The 16,327-nt window shown below is 44.1% G+C and overlaps 9 protein-coding genes across 9 annotated transcripts; 6 read left to right on the top strand and 3 right to left on the bottom strand.

Annotated features, from left to right (window-relative positions):
* Positions 1-60: 60 nt before the first annotated feature.
* SJAG_00810 (nuclear membrane protein) lies at positions 61-1,119 on the top strand (the record flags this gene model as incomplete). The annotated part of the gene is made up of 2 exons (XM_002172040.1): positions 61-496; positions 545-1,119. 2 exons carry the CDS (start codon positions 61-63, stop codon positions 1,117-1,119), a joined length of 1,011 nt encoding a protein of 336 aa, XP_002172076.1.
* Positions 1,120-2,065: 946 nt separating this feature from the next.
* Positions 2,066-2,913, top strand: SJAG_00811 (amidotransferase; the record flags this gene model as incomplete). Its single annotated transcript, XM_002172041.2, has 1 exon — positions 2,066-2,913. Exon 1 carries the CDS (start codon positions 2,128-2,130, stop codon positions 2,911-2,913), a length of 786 nt encoding a protein of 261 aa, XP_002172077.2. The 5' UTR covers positions 2,066-2,127.
* A 170-nt stretch (positions 2,914-3,083) lies between these two features.
* On the top strand, positions 3,084-4,115 carry SJAG_05200 (3-methyl-2-oxobutanoatehydroxymethyltransferase; the record flags this gene model as incomplete). The annotated part of the gene is made up of 2 exons (XM_002172042.1): positions 3,084-3,338; positions 3,408-4,115. The coding sequence occupies 2 exons, from the start codon at positions 3,084-3,086 to the stop codon at positions 4,113-4,115; spliced, it is 963 nt and encodes a 320-aa protein (XP_002172078.1).
* Positions 4,116-4,835: 720 nt separating this feature from the next.
* On the top strand, positions 4,836-5,856 carry SJAG_00812 (phosphatidyl-N-methylethanolamine N- methyltransferase). The gene is made up of 2 exons (XM_002172043.2): positions 4,836-5,442; positions 5,557-5,856. Exons 1-2 carry the CDS (start codon positions 4,913-4,915, stop codon positions 5,603-5,605), a joined length of 579 nt encoding a protein of 192 aa, XP_002172079.2. The 5' UTR covers positions 4,836-4,912; the 3' UTR covers positions 5,606-5,856.
* On the bottom strand, positions 5,062-8,256 carry SJAG_00813 (pre-rRNA processing protein Esf1). The gene has a single exon (XM_002172044.2). The coding sequence runs from the start codon at positions 8,174-8,176 to the stop codon at positions 6,047-6,049; it is 2,130 nt and encodes a 709-aa protein (XP_002172080.1). The 5' UTR covers positions 8,177-8,256; the 3' UTR covers positions 5,062-6,046.
* On the bottom strand, positions 8,191-9,996 carry SJAG_00814 (DNA polymerase delta subunit Cdc27). Its single transcript, XM_002172045.2, has 6 exons — positions 9,782-9,996; positions 9,682-9,737; positions 9,482-9,639; positions 9,294-9,361; positions 9,140-9,247; positions 8,191-9,093 (listed from the first exon to the last, which is right to left on the bottom strand). The coding sequence occupies exons 1-6, from the start codon at positions 9,839-9,841 to the stop codon at positions 8,512-8,514; spliced, it is 1,032 nt and encodes a 343-aa protein (XP_002172081.1). The 5' UTR covers positions 9,842-9,996; the 3' UTR covers positions 8,191-8,511.
* A 545-nt stretch (positions 9,997-10,541) lies between these two features.
* SJAG_00815 (dihydropteroatesynthase/2-amino-4-hydroxy-6-hydroxymethyldihydropteridinediphosphokinase/dihydroneopterinaldolase) lies at positions 10,542-12,686 on the top strand (the record flags this gene model as incomplete). Its single annotated transcript, XM_002172046.1, has 1 exon — positions 10,542-12,686. The coding sequence occupies one exon, from the start codon at positions 10,542-10,544 to the stop codon at positions 12,684-12,686; it is 2,145 nt and encodes a 714-aa protein (XP_002172082.1).
* Positions 12,687-13,252: 566 nt separating this feature from the next.
* SJAG_00816 (anp family mannosyltransferase complex subunit) lies at positions 13,253-14,611 on the top strand (the record flags this gene model as incomplete). Its single annotated transcript, XM_002172047.1, has 1 exon — positions 13,253-14,611. One exon carries the CDS (start codon positions 13,253-13,255, stop codon positions 14,609-14,611), a length of 1,359 nt encoding a protein of 452 aa, XP_002172083.1.
* On the bottom strand, positions 14,197-16,307 carry SJAG_00818 (DNAJ protein Spf31). Its single transcript, XM_002172048.2, has 2 exons — positions 16,098-16,307; positions 14,197-16,029 (listed from the first exon to the last, which is right to left on the bottom strand). Exons 1-2 carry the CDS (start codon positions 16,146-16,148, stop codon positions 15,451-15,453), a joined length of 630 nt encoding a protein of 209 aa, XP_002172084.1. The 5' UTR covers positions 16,149-16,307; the 3' UTR covers positions 14,197-15,450.
* Positions 16,308-16,327: the final 20 nt, after the last annotated feature.

Genomic DNA, 16,327 nt, shown 5'->3' with positions numbered 1-16,327 from the left:
TGTGTCTTTGTGCTTTCGTTCTTTTTCCAACATCAATTACAGTATACAACACACAGTACAATGCAATACTGGCTCATGATTGCATTTGTTTGCTTATTGTTACAGGCAGATGGATGTTTCGCTTCTTCACTAAAGGCCCAACTCTCAGTCGCGCCCAAGGCCGAAGGTCTTATGGAATTTGATTCCATTATACAGGTATTTCAGACGCTATCAAGAAAACCGACGTGTCATCAATCTGTAATATATTCCCTTATGGCACAATGTGAGCTTCAGAACAGCGTATTGAGTATGGATGAGCGAATTCAGTTTTCTACTCGACTTACCATGTGCGACTTGGAACACGCAGACATAACGGTACCTTCTGAGTGTCTCAGAGGCTCTCAACAAAAATGCCTAGCTACACTTGAAGATAATTCAGCCTGGTGGTTGGCGTTTGTGTCGTATTACCGTGACATGGATCGTTTGTGTAAATCAGCTTTTCTGGAATACGAAAAACGTAATCTCTTTTTTGTTTGATTTACTGTATACTAACTTGGGTGAATAGAAAATGCACTGGAGTTGAACAAAAACATCACTCGCATACAAAAGCGATTGCTTGAAGTGTTGCAAGAGAAGTTGACTGAACAGGAAATTAGTCTTGAACTCATGCAAGACACCACTGCAACATCAGTTAAACGATTAGAGCAAATAATCACATCATCTCAATCGTCCGTAATTATGGACATGGAACAGCAAACTGCTCAGTTGCAGAAACTACAGAATTCCTTTGATCTTTTAACTCAATATCAGTCTGAGGTTCTGGACAGTGAGGCTTTTGCGAGCAACAAGCTTGAATTATTAAGGGAGAACGTAAATGGTCTATTATCTGCATATTCTTCACAAATGAATGCATTAGCGAACATCGCTAATAGGGGACTTCAAAGTTTGGCCGACGAAGTCTCAAAACACCAGACTAATTTGCAGGAAAGTGCCGTTCAAGACGCAAAGATCTTTGCAAATGAGGTAGTCCACACATATCGTAATTCCATGGCGCAAACAAAAAATGATTTGATGAACTTTATGAAAAGTCAGCAATCTCTCACAGAATTTTATTTTGGAACCACTTGTCGAATGGAGTGAAAAATTAATGAATGACGTTCAAGCAGCGGATGATTGGATTCTCTCAACAAGGGTAAGTTTTTTACACTCCCTTTTTTCGATCTTCAGCTAACAGTGTTTGCAGAAATCTGAAAATGAAATTGCTTTTTCCGTGGTAAAGGAAGAGCTACAAGAACTTTTGGTAAAGCAAAACACAACAATTGATTGGGTTTTCTCTGCCATTCGTACTATGCGACAGATTTTCTACTCCATTTCGAACATGTTTACTCGATACCTTCCCACATTAGTGTTATGTGCGATATTCATACTGTTCAATTTATTCAAAAAAGCGTTTTCAGTTGCCAGAAGGCACTGGTGTTTGACTTTAATTTTTATGTCTGTTTGTACGTATGCTACTTTACATTCCTTGCCTCAACCTCTTATTTATTGTTTTACATTACTCGGTAATCGACTTACAAAAGCGGTACGTCCCATACGTCGATTCCTGACTCAAAAACAGCTGCTACTCATTTCACTGATTGCAATTTCTTTTGGTCTAAGTATCATCATCGCTGGATTGATATGTTCTCGGAGGAAAACTACAGCACGAGAACAGAACATTCTGATGCTTACGGAAAAACCAAGCACACCTGTTGAACCTATCCCTTCAACATGTTATACAAATGGGAGTTACACGACAATCCCATCGACAAATGCGATTCTTATGCCTGAAAAGAATGAACAGCTCAAGAAATTGGATTCAGCTTCCTGGTGGGAGATGTGAACAAAAAAACCAGTAATTCACTGATAATTCACTGATTTTTACTATAACGAATCGGATTATCTTTAAAAATTAACGCTACAATCGATGCCTGTGTTATCAGTCATCATAGTGAATTGACTTACGCCGATATCGGGTTACTAGATGCAATATCCCTGTATAAGCGTTGCGATATTCGCCTCTTACCCACTTACAACAATCAGACTCTTATTGTGTACTCTGCAACATGACTTTCTCAAAAAATGTAATTTTTTATTTTTGGAAACCGTATGCTAACAGGATTGTTTAAACAGATGCTCAAAATCGGACTTCTGTTGACAGATAGTTCGGCTCCAGAATTTCGAAAGAAATTCGGCGACTATGCAGACATGATTCAACAGCTTTTTCATGAAGCGGTGCAATCCGAACCTAGTCTTGTTCCTGAACTACAATTTACAAAGTTTCGAGTTTTTCAAACTGATGATTACCCTCCCGAAGACGAACTCGACAGCTTCGACGCGTTTGCCATCACTGGCTCACCAGCATTTGCCGGATCAGATGAACCCTGGGTTGTCAAGTTAACGGAGTTCATTCGTAATTTGATTCGAATGAAACCAGCTATAAAAATTGTTGGTCTATGTTTTGGCCATCAAATCGTTGGTCGTGCTCTTGGTATGGATGTAATTCCAAATCCAGAGGGATGGGAAACATCATCCACTGCTATAACACTTTCCGAAACGGGGAAACAGTTTCTCGGTATTAACAGAGAGCAAGTTCACATCGTTGAGTTGCACCATGATATCGTGACAGGTCCTTTACCTGAAAATGTACAACTAATCGCGTCAACAGACAAGTGTGAATATCAAGGATTTTATGTGAAGGATCAAATCATAACGTTTCAAGGTCACCCAGAGTTTTCAGTGTCGTTCATGAAACTCATGCTTCCTTACTGTGGACAACGGTGTCAGTTTACTGAATCAAAAATACGGAATGATCTGGCCAAACTTCAAAATCCTCCGGAAAACGGCCTACTCCGAAGAGGTTTGCTGAACTTTATACTAGAGAAGCGTCTGTGAGCCTCTACATCTAGTCAGTACACTTTTCTAATGGCGCGGCCTCGTGCGGATTTGTTCGTTCTACCACGTTAGATTCACTACCACATTTTGCTTAACCTAACGAGACCAGCTTTTGTCTGAATTGACGGGATTCTGGTACTATTTTTTACAATACCCTGTGATAAACTGCGATGTTTCGTCTAGCGACTCGTTTCCTCCCTCTGGGCGTTCGATTTCAGTCGACCGCTGCAGCAAAGGCACTTCCACGAACGGTTCGAAGCATTCGAAAGCTCTACGAAAAAGGGGAGCCCATTGCATGTATGACAGCCCATGATTATCCTACTGCCATGCTTGCTAGTAAAGCAGACATGGATGTATTGCTTGTCGGCGATTCCTTGGCAATGGTCGCTTTGGGTCGCGAGGACACAAATACTTTAACGCTAGATGTAAGTAAAGAGAAAGGGGGAAGGAGAGCGGCAACTCATGTAAGATTTATTTGCTAACAATATCCACAGGAAATGATTCATCATTGCAAGGCGGTTAAGCGTGGATCTGGACGCAGTTTTGTCGTAGCTGACATGCCGTTTGGTAGCTATGAACTTTCTCCTCAACATGCACTTAAAAGTGCTATTCGCATGTTCCGTGAAGGAAGAATCCAGGCTGTGAAGTTGGAGGGAGGCCGAGAAATTGCTCCAACCATTGCAGCCATTACCTCTGCTGGTATTCCTGTGGTTGGCCATATTGGTCTTCTCCCTCAACGCCAGGCTGTGACGGGTGGTTTCACCGTTCAAGGCAAGTCAGAAGAGACGGCACGTCGTGTGTTTGAGGATGCCTTGTCCGTTCAGGAAGCAGGTGCATTTGCTGTCGTTCTTGAAGCAATCCCTGCTTCCCTCGCTCAGTTTATTACGTCCAAGTTACAAATACCTACGATTGGAATTGGTGCCGGTCACCATTGTTCTGGTCAAGTTCTTGTACAGATGGACGCCTTGGGCGTCTTCGACCGTTTTAGGCCTAAGTATGTCTCCGTCTTCTCGTTTATTGAAACTAACATATGCAGGTTTGTTCGTGTGTACGACGAAATCGGTAAACGAGCTCAAGCCGCTTTGTCCACGTATCGAGATGAAGTCAAATCCAAAACATTCCCGTCCGAAGAGAACTCTTATGATCTTAAAGAACACGAAAAGGTTTCTCTAGCCAAGTTTTTTGATGAGTATAAGAATTGATATTTAAAAATATTGAGCGAAAGCACAATGTTATTTAAAACGAGATCGTGTACTTTGCCACTTACCCATTCATTATTACTCTTTACGATATAGATATGAAATATACAAATACGTTATGTAGTTCTTTATTTAAATGCCAATCTCTTCTATTGTCTAGCAAGTTAAGTACAGTGATCGAGTTCTTTATTTTGTTTACCACGCGACGCGAAATTCATTTAGTTTGGTTCACGTGGAGAAAATGGCAGTCACACACATCTATAAATTTGGCGTTGTAAACTACCTGACAAGCCATGCACACAGTTGTGTGCTATGCAACATGTACATGGTAAGTTTTTCGGTGGAGCAGGATCGGTTTCCGAAGATGATAAACTGTCTCATGCACCACTCTCAGGCGGCTTCGGCTGCCGGTGATGAGAAACAGACCCATTTATGCTGAGTGAATCCTTTCTGCTCCTGTCTTCTCTTTCTGGAGTTCTTTTACTAACGTGGTTTAGGTGATAGATACATCCTTTTTATTTAGTTTAAGTTAATCGAAAGTTTCAACCATATTTTGAAGGTTCACTGTAGTTTTTGTGTGTTTTGTAGACCCGTTGTTCTGTTTATGGCGCTCGGACGCTAAGACGTGTATCCTTTGTTTGCGTGTTCGCGTTTTCATTTAAAATGCACGGCTTCTACGTCATTGATTCATGCCTTGTTTTCTCCCTTACGTGTGTGTTACTTGGTTCTCACGATGACGTAGCGATTCCTATCACTAGTTAATTCTGTCTCGGGCTTCCTGTCCTCTCCCATTAACAAAAATGTTCTTTATTGAATTCAAAAAGTCCTTGCTGGCCGCCGTCTTGTCTATCTTCCTGAACCCTCTGCTTTGGAATTTGGCAGCGCGCCAAGAGTATCACAACAAGACTTTGACCAAGCTCGCAAACGGTGATTCAAAGAAAGCTTGCTATGGTTTGGCTATAGTCATTTTTGTTGGCGGTATTATTCGCGATTTGATCTTCCAAAATGCCATTAAGCGTCAACCAACGATGTCGCTTCTCTTGGCACCTTTCTTCCAAGGCATCTCGAAGCTCTTGTTGCTTGCCGGAAGTGTTCTCGTCTTGTCCAGCATGTACAGACTTGGCATAGTTAACACTTACCTTGGTGACTACTTTGGTTTCCTTCTTCCCGCCCGTCTCACCGGATTTCCATTCAATGTTTGCGACAACCCTATGTATGTCGGCTCTACCCTGTGCTTTTTGGCCACGGCCCTTCGTTACGGAAAGCCTGTTGGTTTCTTGTTGACTGCCGAGGTTTACTATGTGTATAAGCTCGCTTTGAAATACGAAGAGTACGTCTTACAGTCGGTACCGAGTGCGGTATCTGTTCGGCTCGCTGATTTTCGAGCCGTGCGGTTGCCCTACAACTCTGTGTCATGTTTTAAATCTCTTACTAACTTTTGTAGACCTTTTACTGCCAAGATTTATGCCAACAAAGATGCCAAGAAAAACTAAGCGGTTTTCCTCGCTGACCAATCAATTATATGAGTGAGTATATGATAGACCATACGACGTTTTTATAGACTTCGTCGGACCAGACGTGTTGTGTAACCTTGTTCATGAAATTTCACGAGTTCCTTTCCACCGATTTCTCTTCCCCTTTGCTCTCTACAATGAATATAGCAAAAACAGATTTATCAGCTTCTTAACTATGTTGTGACAATCAGAATTTTAAACAGATTTAAAACATGTCAATGTTCGGGAAAAAGGTGAACAAAACGCAGACCACATTAAATATTACAGCCGAAAACGCACTATCGATTTGATGGGAGACGGAAATGAAAGGCTCTGTAGGAACCTTGGGCATGTACGCTTATGTCCAAAAAAAGAAAGATTGATCTATTTTAAAATTAACCATATGAAACCCAACCAACCCAAGTCATTCTGTGAACTGGATTACTTTTTTTTGTTCTTAACAGATGCAACAAGTCGATCAAGTTCCTGCGACTTGTCTTTTTCTGCGACCCTTCTCCGCTTCTGTTTCAACTCGACACGGCCCTCTGTGGGCTTTTCGTGCTCGTGCTCACGACGCTTCAAAGTTTCGCTGAGGATAGTCTCAGTAACTGTGGTACGCTTGAAGTGAGGATTTGTGGGATCAATGGCGAAGTGGTGACTTGTGTACAGGGCCGAGAAACGAGGATCGCTAAGATCAACGTTGAAGTTCTCTTGGAGGCCTTCAAGATTCTTGAGCTTTTTCTTCATCTTCTTGTTCTTCTTTCCCTTTTCAGCCTTGATGATGCTCTTCATATCAAAGTGATCGTGCTTCTTGCCATCTGCTTCTTCATCTTCACGAACGAGTTTCTCCAACTCTTCACGAGAAGCAGCGGTATTATCATCTTCAGTAGCAGAAGGCTTGCCCTTCTTTTTGTCCTTCTTTCCTTTTGTCTTACCCGACTTGGAATTCTCATCATTGAAGAAGGGATCATCAAAGCCAAGATCTTTATCAGCTTCACCGTTTTCAGCAGCTTGCTCAGCAATGCGCTGTTTCCGCAACTCCTTACGGCGCTTTTTGCGTTCTGTGGCCTTGCGTCTGTACTTTTCAATAGTCGTCTCATCTTCTGAATCTTTGTCATTGGAATCGTCTATGCCCGGAGTGAATGTAACTTGCATTTCACCGTTAGCTGATCCTTTGCCAAAGTCATCTTCAAAAACGTTTCCTTCGTTATCATCGCCATTGAGCAACGCTCTGTACTTTTGACGGATAGATTCACTTTCTTCCTCATCGTCGTCATCATCACTTGATGCTACGTATGTTGAAAAGTCAAGATCTTCCAAAGCGTCAGAGGTGAATGCCTTTTTGATGAGTTCACGGCGGTTTGGATCTTCAGCATCCCAAGACAGTTTCACCTTAGAATGTTGAAGGGCGTCAGTGACAAACTCACGAGGTTCATAATTTACGGGAGGCTTTGTGCACACGTCGGCTGGTTCATCTTCCTCAAAAGATGTTTCGTCGGGGACGTACCGCAAGTCATAGACGTTGGCACTGGCCTCAAACTCTGTGCCATCACACGAGTCGTAAATGTTCTTGGCTGTGTGAACAGAGTCACACTCAATAATGGCATAATAGTAACGCAGACGTTCAAGTTGATACTTTCTCAGTTGAACCATATCAAACTCTTCACCTTTATCTTCAGTGATCAAGTTGTCGTCGTCGTCGTCGTCGCCATTATCAGCGTCGTCAAACTCATACTCGATATCGTCTTCGCTAGCGTCTGCTTCCTCTTCAACGGCTGTCGACGAGGACGAAGTAGCAGAAATTGTGTTGGAATTGTTCTTAGCAAAGATGTCACTTGGAGGACCCTCGAGTTCCTCTTTAGCCATACGTTCTTTGCCAAACTGGCTGGGATAGATGGTAACACTTAAGACACGACCACCGGCGGGACAAAATGAAGAGAGTGCAACGTACAAGTCAACGGCACGAATGTTGTCCCAGTCCAAGTTGACAGCAGCCAGTCGTGAAGTTTCATCACCGCGAGGAATAACGTTCTCAGGCTCAATGCCTGCAGCCTCGCTTACTTCTGGCTGCAGCTCTGTTTCACTTTCTTCATCCGAAGTGTCCTCACTGTCGGAAGTGTCAATGACACCCTCACCTCTAGCAGGGTCGAACACAGTCTCTTCCTCTTCAGAGGAAGACTCTTCTGACTCCTCTTCGCTCTCCTCGTTGTCATCCCCACCACTTTCAGCTTCATCGTCGTCCTCTCCTTCAATCCCTTTAAATTCCTCTTCTTCTGACTCGGATTCGCTTTCAGACTCGGCTTTTTCTCCTTCGAGCTTGTACAGACGTTCAATTTCTTTCTCTGACTTATCGCCCTTTATTTTTCGACCGTACCGATCAACGCTTGCGGTCTGTTTGAAATCTTTATCCTCTTTAATGGACTTGAAACGCTCATCTAGTTGAACCTTAAACTTGTCCTTCTTAGGTCTGGCAAAACGAGGATCAGAATGAAGGGACGCAAAACGGGGATCTTTAATGACGGGCTTGCTTCCCGAACGGGAACCTTTCCGGCCGCTATTTTTGTTTGCCATGCGAATCGTGTAAAGGGCAAGAAGGCAATTGTCGTCGAGAAGCGCAAAACTGAAAGGTAACAATGTTACTCGGACATGTGGGGTGTGTGGGGGTGAATATCTGAGGAACTTGCATAGGCCTTACCTTACCGCCAGAAGGAAGATACGCAGTTGTGCTGGAAAGAAGAATTGTTGTATAGAAGTGGTAACAATAGGAAAACATAGTAAATGGCTGTTTTACAAAGAAACTGACTGTCTGAGTGTTTGGCAGAGGAACCGGACGGATTTGACGAGGATGAAAGGGAGTAGACGTTGATGAAATGTTTTGTCTTTTGTTATGGAAGTGTGAGCATGGATCAATTCTTTCCAAAAAAGGACATGATCGACTTTTGTTGAGTCTTTTTTTTTGGTGCAGCAGTGCTGCGTTTACGTACAGGAGCAGTATTTGAGCGCTTGGGTTTAGCTGCTGTCATAGATTCCGGTGAAGCAGTTTCTTCGTCTTCTGAGAATGATTCCCAGACGTAGTTCTCTCGTACAACAATAAACCCTTCCTCATCTGTAGTTGTTTCTTTTTTAAGTACCTTTCTCTTACCACGTTTACGACCGTTGGAACGAGACGTTATAGACTCGTTCACGTCGGACTCTTGATCTGCATTAGCAGATGTAGTAGATTTGGAATCAACCGGAACAGAACCAATTGAGGGAGTTGATCTACCGCTTGTACGTGTGGACGGGGCAAAAGATTCATCATCGACTTCCATCATTGATGCCAGTTCCTCGTTTTCCTTGTCCCTCTTTGTTTGACGCTTCACACTAGGCTTTGTACTAGTTGGGCGACCAGCAACAGGCACTGTAGCGGCCCTTTTATTTTCGAGTTTAACGACGCTTGGTTGTTTCTTCTGTTGTTTTTCCAAGGTCTCTGCGTACTCATCCCGAGGCTACCCATGTTAGACAAGTAAAAGAAATAAACACACAAAGTCTCACCTTGGAGTTTTTGTTGTAAATAAAACCGAATTTTTTAGCATCCTCCTTAGAGTATGCAACAGTCTGTGCTTCGTAATGATTTATAATGGGTACGAGTTCATCAAAATCCTATACTCCAGTTAGAAACCAGCGAGAAAGCGATAATATAACACACTTGTAAGATAACGCCAGACATAGCGTACACTGTTACACTCGAAACTTTATCGAAAGAGCGTTTTATGTCTAACGAGCATTAGCATTGAGCAGAACCATGAAGGTTGGGTGTGATAAAAAGTATCGAAGATTAGCACAGTTCGTAAGAATAATATCACGACTTATCAACTGCCTTTATTCGCTTCATACCCTCAAGTTCGGATGCTCGTGCAAGCTGATAGCTAGATTGAGCTGTACAAACCAACTCAGAGTCCTCAGAAACCACTGTAGATGCAAGCTGTTTCATTCCCGCAACCAAATAAATCAATTGCGTTTCTGGATGCCCCCGAGAGAACTCAAGCATAGTCCTAGTACCGTTAGATATTTAGTACAGGGGGAGTTTTATGTACTTTCTTGCTTCATCGATGTGTATTTTGAGGTGACGCGCTAACGATTGATAGGTAACCTAACTTGTTAAATGCTGTCTAAAAACAACTTTACTGAACTCACAGTTCCATTTTCGTTAAGAATAACTTCTTGCAAATAGTAATCCGAGGTTGATTCTGCCATTCTACCGTTAACAGTATTAACAGGGATTAGGTTTGGGTGCTGGGTTGGGACGGACAAAGAAATGTATGGGGAAGATGGATGAGTAAGACTGAACCATTCCTCGTTATATACGAATAAAACGCGTTATATTTATTCAATTAAGGATTTATATTACAAACATGTTCTTCTTCTAACTGTAACTGTGTGTATCCCTCGCATACGATGAGCAGCTATTTCACTACGACAACAAATGCGTTTTCAATCACAGAAAAACGCGGTACAAGTTTATGTAAGGTCAATTATCCACGTCCATAGATGTTTGCATCTTCTCAGTATTCTGAAAACATATCTCTTCTCTCACCCAGCTTTTTACTCGTACCCACATCCAGCTCCTTACAAGAGGCAATTTACATTTGGCAGCAATTCTTTGACTAATAGTTTAAAAAAGCACCTGTAAGCTGCATTTGCCATAGAATAGGGGTATAGGGAACAAGTGTCTACACTTTTGATCGTTTTTCTTGTAGACAAGTCAACAATTTATTAGAGGTTCTTATTACGAAAACTAGCTGCATTCTGCATGCTACAGTACTTTGGAAGCATTTTTTGGGAATTTGGACATTTAGGTCGTCGTCGCATATCGTTTCGCCGTAGTTTTTTACCAAAAAACAATTCTGTGTCTAGTCAGCAATTTGTCCCCGTACCTTCGAGAGGTTTTGTTAACATGGCCAAGAACATTTCACAAAAGCAAACACTTGATGATGTAGACGACAGAATCATTATCAAGAATCTGCGTGTAACAACAACAGTTGGATTGGATCAATGGCGTCGTGAACAGCCCCAGCCAGTTGTCATGCATGTGTCCATGCGAAACAATGTACGAATTGCTGGAACAGAAGACGATTTGAACTCCACAATTCATTATGGAATTGCCTCAAAGATATTGAAAGCCGCCGTCGAAGCGAGAACTTTTGGTAGCTTACGAGAACTGGCTGACTTCGTGGGTGACACTTGCTCTCACAAGGAAATTGACGCTCGTTTTGTCGAGATGGAGCTCACAAAACCAAAGTCAGTGCTTCGATCCGACGCCGGCGTTTCATATAAAGCAATTCGAACAAGCAAATCCACCGGATCCTTATCTTCTGAGCAAGAGCACCATCCTGATCGAGTCGTTCTACGAGAACTACAAGTGCCGGCTATCATTGGCGTTCACCCATTTGAGCGTGCTGAAAAGCAACGTGTCGTGATGCATGTTTCCTTCGAATGCAACTCAAATGATCAAGTGAGACATGTCGAAAACATTGCCCGCACAATCTCAGAGCATGTCGAACAAACCAGTTTCCTGACCATTGAAGCACTGGTACTTGACGTCGCTCGCTTGCTGTGTGATAAAGTAGACGTCGATAATGTGCGAGTGACAGCGGAGAAACCAAGTGCAATCACATTTGCTGACGCTTCTGCAGTCAGTGTTGAGCGTAGTAAAGCCTACTTTGCGCTTGAAAAGGCACTTTCAACGCCGCAAGTTGTTGACACGACTGATCGGATTTGCTATGTGTCATTTGGAAGCAACGTGGGAGATCGTTTCGGCATGATTCAGGCTGCTCTCAAAAGATTACGTTCTAAAATGACAGTGCTTGATGTATCACCAATGTTTGAGACTCGTCCCATGTATGTTACTGATCAACCTGTATTCTTAAACGGCGTTTGCAAGGTTAAGACAAACCTGCCACCAATAGAGTTACTCAACATTTGTCAATCTATTGAAAATGAACTTGGTCGCGTCAAATTGGTGGACAAAGGACCCCGATGCATCGACCTAGATTTGGTAATGCTTGAGGATGGGACCCTTGTTGACAACGAGCGACTTCACATTCCCCATCTCTTAATGCACGAACGGGCATTTGTGCTTCGGCCGCTGTTGTGTATTGCACCAGACTTAGTTCATCCTCGAACTGGTGTTCCACTTGTTCATTACCTGAAAGATTGCGACGAAACTGGCGTTCATGCTTATCGTCCATACCTCAAGGGAAGTGAGCAAACAGACGCCTGCGTTATTATGGGAATTCTGAATGTAACACCGGACTCATTTTCTGATGGCGGCGAGTGCACGCTGGACAGTATTGTCGAGAAAGCCAAGGCCATGGTCGAGAAGGGTGCTCGTATCTTGGACATTGGAGGACAGTCAACGCGTCCTGGTGCACAACTCGTACCTGCCGAAGCAGAAGCCAACCGTGTAATTCCTGCCATTCAAGCTCTTCGTTCTGCCGGGATAACCACGACCATTAGCGTCGACACATATTCATCTCAAGTTGCCAAGCAGGCAATTTCTGCCGGGGCCGATGTTATAAATGATGTTACGGCTGGGCAAGCGAGTCCTGATATGCTTTCCTTGGCGGCTGATCTTGGCGTACCTATTTGCTTAATGCACAATCGCGGCAATGTTGCTCGCATGCATAGCCATGAGACATACGACGGCAATGTTGTAACCAGTGTACGTGAAGAACTTGCACAGGCAGTGCAACGTGCTATCGATGCGGGCATCCCTCGTTACAACATTATTCTTGATCCCGGATTTGGATTTTCCAAAGATGCTAAGCAAAACATCGAGTTGCTCTCGCACCTCCAAGATTTGATACGTACACCCGGTTTCCGTGATCTTGCCTGGCTTTCGGCACCCAGTCGTAAGCGTTTCGTCGGTGTCTACTCTGGCGAGACAAGCAATGACCCAAAGCGCCGGACCTGGGGTACTGCTGCTGCTATTACTACCAGTGTCCTTCAAGGAGCCAATATAGTCCGTGTGCATGATGTGGATGAAATGGCTCAAGTTGTCGCCTTTGCGAATGCCGTCCAGAAAAGCAACAGCCATTAAGACTTCAGAGCATTGTTGCCGCAGCAGCTACGAGTGGTTCACAGTGTGCATTTCACTGTGTCGTCCACATGACAGTGTTACCCGTGCTCACGTTCTCCACTTATGCTGCTAAGTGCAAATGCTACGAAACACTCTGTTAGCTTCCGCATCCGTTTTTTATGCACACAATTGCATAACTCCGGTCTTCAAAAGAAGCAACCGTTCCACTCTTATTTCTGTCTTCTTCACCCTGTGTGTGTAACTCAACTTTTTTACACGCATACAGTTATCGTTTACTTTCGTTTCAACCGTCAGTGTTTTCTGACAATCCATTCACCTACCGCTACAATCTAACTAGTCTTACGGCAATTCGCCGTTTGACAGAATCGTTTTTCTGTCTTTTCTTTTTTTGCAGATCCTCTGCAAATCCCCCACTGATCTTCAGACCCCCACCACTACACCGTTTTCACTCATACATCCCCCCCACACGCCCCGCATCGTCCTCCAGCCGAACTGCTCCACGACTTGGGCTTTTCTCTACCAGAGCCACACTTACCCAGAGCCAAACACTCCGTAGCTTCTTCACCATGAAGTCCAAGCACTTGCCGAGTGACGATGGACCGTTTGGAATTACACCCCGTCGTTTTCAACCGCGTTCTTACGAAGGTTACCTTTTTCGGCGGAAAGGAATGAAGTTTCTGATTGTTGTGGTGCTTGTCTGTGTTGTTCTCTTTTTCCATCAATCCCTGCCTTTCTCTCTCTCGATGTTCTCGTTTGCACCAGCTCTAAATTCCGCGTTTTCCTCGTCTTCTGCCGCCTCTTCCGCTGCTGCAGGTGTTTCCTCAAATGTTCACGAGTACGACATGGGCGAGACTTACCGCCGTTCGCTCGGAATTAACGGACAAGGCCGTGTTTTGTTTTGTGTACCCTTGCGGAATGCCGAAAGTCACATGAAGATGTTTTTTGGTCACTTACAGAACCTTACTTACCCCCATCGACTCATTGACCTCGCTTTTCTCGTTTCTGACTCGGATGACAATACTCTCAAGGTCCTTCAGAAGCATCTGGTTGAAGCACAGGGCCATCCCGATGAGTCAATGCGCTTCGGTGAGATTACGATCCTCTTGAAAGACTTTGGTGCAGTCATCGGTCAGGATTTCAGTGACCGTCATGGTTTCGCCGCTCAAGGCCCCCGTCGTAAGCTGATGGCCCGTGCCCGAAACTGGCTGCTTACTGCCACATTGAAACCCTACCATTCTTGGGTTTACTGGAGAGATGCTGATGTTGAAACAGCTCCAGCGACCATCTTGGAGGACTTGATGCGTCATAACAAGGATGTTATCGTTCCTAACGTGTGGCGTCCACTTCCCGACTGGCTCGGAAATGAACAGCCATACGATTTGAATTCGTGGCAAGAGTCTGATGTTGCTTTGCAACTTGCTGCTACACTTGGTGAGGACGACGTTATCGTCGAAGGTTACGAAGAATATGCCACGTGGCGTCCTCACTTGGCGTACTTGCGTGACGAGTACGGTGACCCTTCTGATGAAATGCCCTTGGACGGTATTGGAGGTGTGTCTATTTTGGCCAAATCCTACGTATTCTTCAGTGGTTGTCACTTCCCAGCATTTTCGTTTGAGCGACACGCTGAAACGGAAGGTTTCGGTAAAATGGCTCGCAAGATGGGCTATTCAGTGGTTGGTCTGCCTCACTATGTGATTTGGCACATATACGAACCTAGTGATGACGATCTTCGGCATATGGCCGAAATGGAGCGTCAGGAGCAGGAGGCGAGAGAGCGTGAACGCGCTGCTCAAGCTGCTGCTGATAAAACTAAGGGCATTGTTGGCAGTGACGATGGCTCTGACGAGCATGGTTCTGAGCAAGGACCTCTGGCTCACATTAACGATGAGGGATCTAATGGAAACAACGCACATAAAGCTTAGTTAGTACTGCTGTGTATCTCTCGCTTGCATTCCGCCTTACACACTGATCGATCGTCGTGAACACGCGTAGGTGCGTGTAAGCGGCGGTAATCCTCCATTCAAAAGGGCAGCTGTTCATCCTTTGCTGTTTGCCTTTCTCTCATTTAATTCTCCCAAAAGTGTTTAAGTCCACACAGTCTGGGTACCTGCAGTTCACACGTTTTGTTGCACATCTTCCCTACAGCAATTGTGTACCACGGTATCCGTGAAGCCAAGTGTATGCATGCGAGTGTGTATTATGTGTGTGTGTGTTTGTGCGTGTTCGATGAACAGACTACGAGGTATATTACTCATTGTGTGACTGAAATAGCAACAAGAAAGGGTACCGTGTAAGCGGACCCTATGAACTTAATGTGCAGACACAATAACTGTGTTTGATTGCTTTGGGATTTGCAGTACGCGAGCACGGTGAACAAGCTGACGAGCCTTGGTGATTCTTTCTGCTTAAGAACTGTATAGGCTTTGGTGACAGTGCAGACACCAGATGTTGCCATATAAATGTTGCCCTTTCGTTTCGGCTTATGTTCGTGTTCGCTTGATGCCCACTTGTTTTCTCTGTGAATCTGCACATGGGTGTGAGCGAATGTGAATGGTTCACTACTCTTCTTATTCCTCTCTCCTACTTGCTGTCTGTGAAGGGGAAATTTGTGGGGCGTGTCATCGTACTGCCTGCATGTGCGTGTCTATTATATATGAATATGTGTGTGTATATGTGACACTCTCTGAGCTATATGCCGATGCTTTGGTACGTCGTTGTTCGCTTAGTTTTAGTTGTTAGATGTAACGTTCTTAAACCTTGTTTATCCCAAGACCTTCGGTTTCTTAGATTTCTTTTTAAGACTGTCTTTCTTCGTTTTATGTAAAAACTTTTGCCAGTTGTTGACTCGGTGGGAGCGAGTCTCTTCCCAAACACGCTCCGATTCAGCTTTCATCTTGCGTTCCCGTATGACTTCCTCTTCCTTCTCTCGTTCGCGTCTTTGATAAGCTTGTTCTAGTGTCCGAGCTCGTCGTCTGGCGACTTCATCTTCAATAAGAATTTCGCGCCATTTCATCCGTACCTGGAAGAGAAACTCCTCACTCTTCACCTCTTCTGAATTGACATTGAGCTTCTTCTCACGCATTACAAGGTTGCGCGCTGTTGTAAAGGCTGAGTCTAACGATTCCCGGACCTTGTCATCCAGTAGTTCTGATTCCGCTTTCTTAAGCACGTCGAACGCCTCGGCTGCTTTAGGATTATCGCGATTCTTGTCTGGATGAATGAGAAGAGACATTTTCCTGTAGACGTTACGAATTTCCTCGGGGCTGATGCCGGGCATCACACCTAAAACATCGTAGGCATTCAATTTAAATGAACCCATAATTCGTTCGATTTCTCGATCCTAGATTGGCACAAAAGGTTAGAAATTTGGTTTTGCAAATATGAGTATCCTGCTTTCTCATTTCGTACCTTGTTTACACTCGACTCAAGCCGACTGAGCAGGCGGTCAATGTCACTCATCTTGTGTTACGGTTTAGTTTCCTCGGTTGCGTTCTGTGTCTCTCTTACTGCTTGTTTTGCCTTCTTTAATCGCCTGCCGTCACCGCTACTGCCTCCACCACCAACTGTTGTGCTTCATTTGGTGGTGAGTTTCCTCCATTTTTTGGTGGTGAGTTCAGAGCTTAATGGCCATGCAATTA

This window comes from Schizosaccharomyces japonicus (assembly GCF_000149845.2).
Source record: "Schizosaccharomyces japonicus yFS275 unplaced genomic scaffold supercont5.1, whole genome shotgun sequence".
In the NCBI taxonomy this organism is placed as follows: Eukaryota; Fungi; Ascomycota; class Schizosaccharomycetes; order Schizosaccharomycetales; family Schizosaccharomycetaceae; genus Schizosaccharomyces; species Schizosaccharomyces japonicus.
Note: the sequence above shows the minus strand (reverse complement) of the source record. Positions and strands in the feature narration are given on the sequence as shown.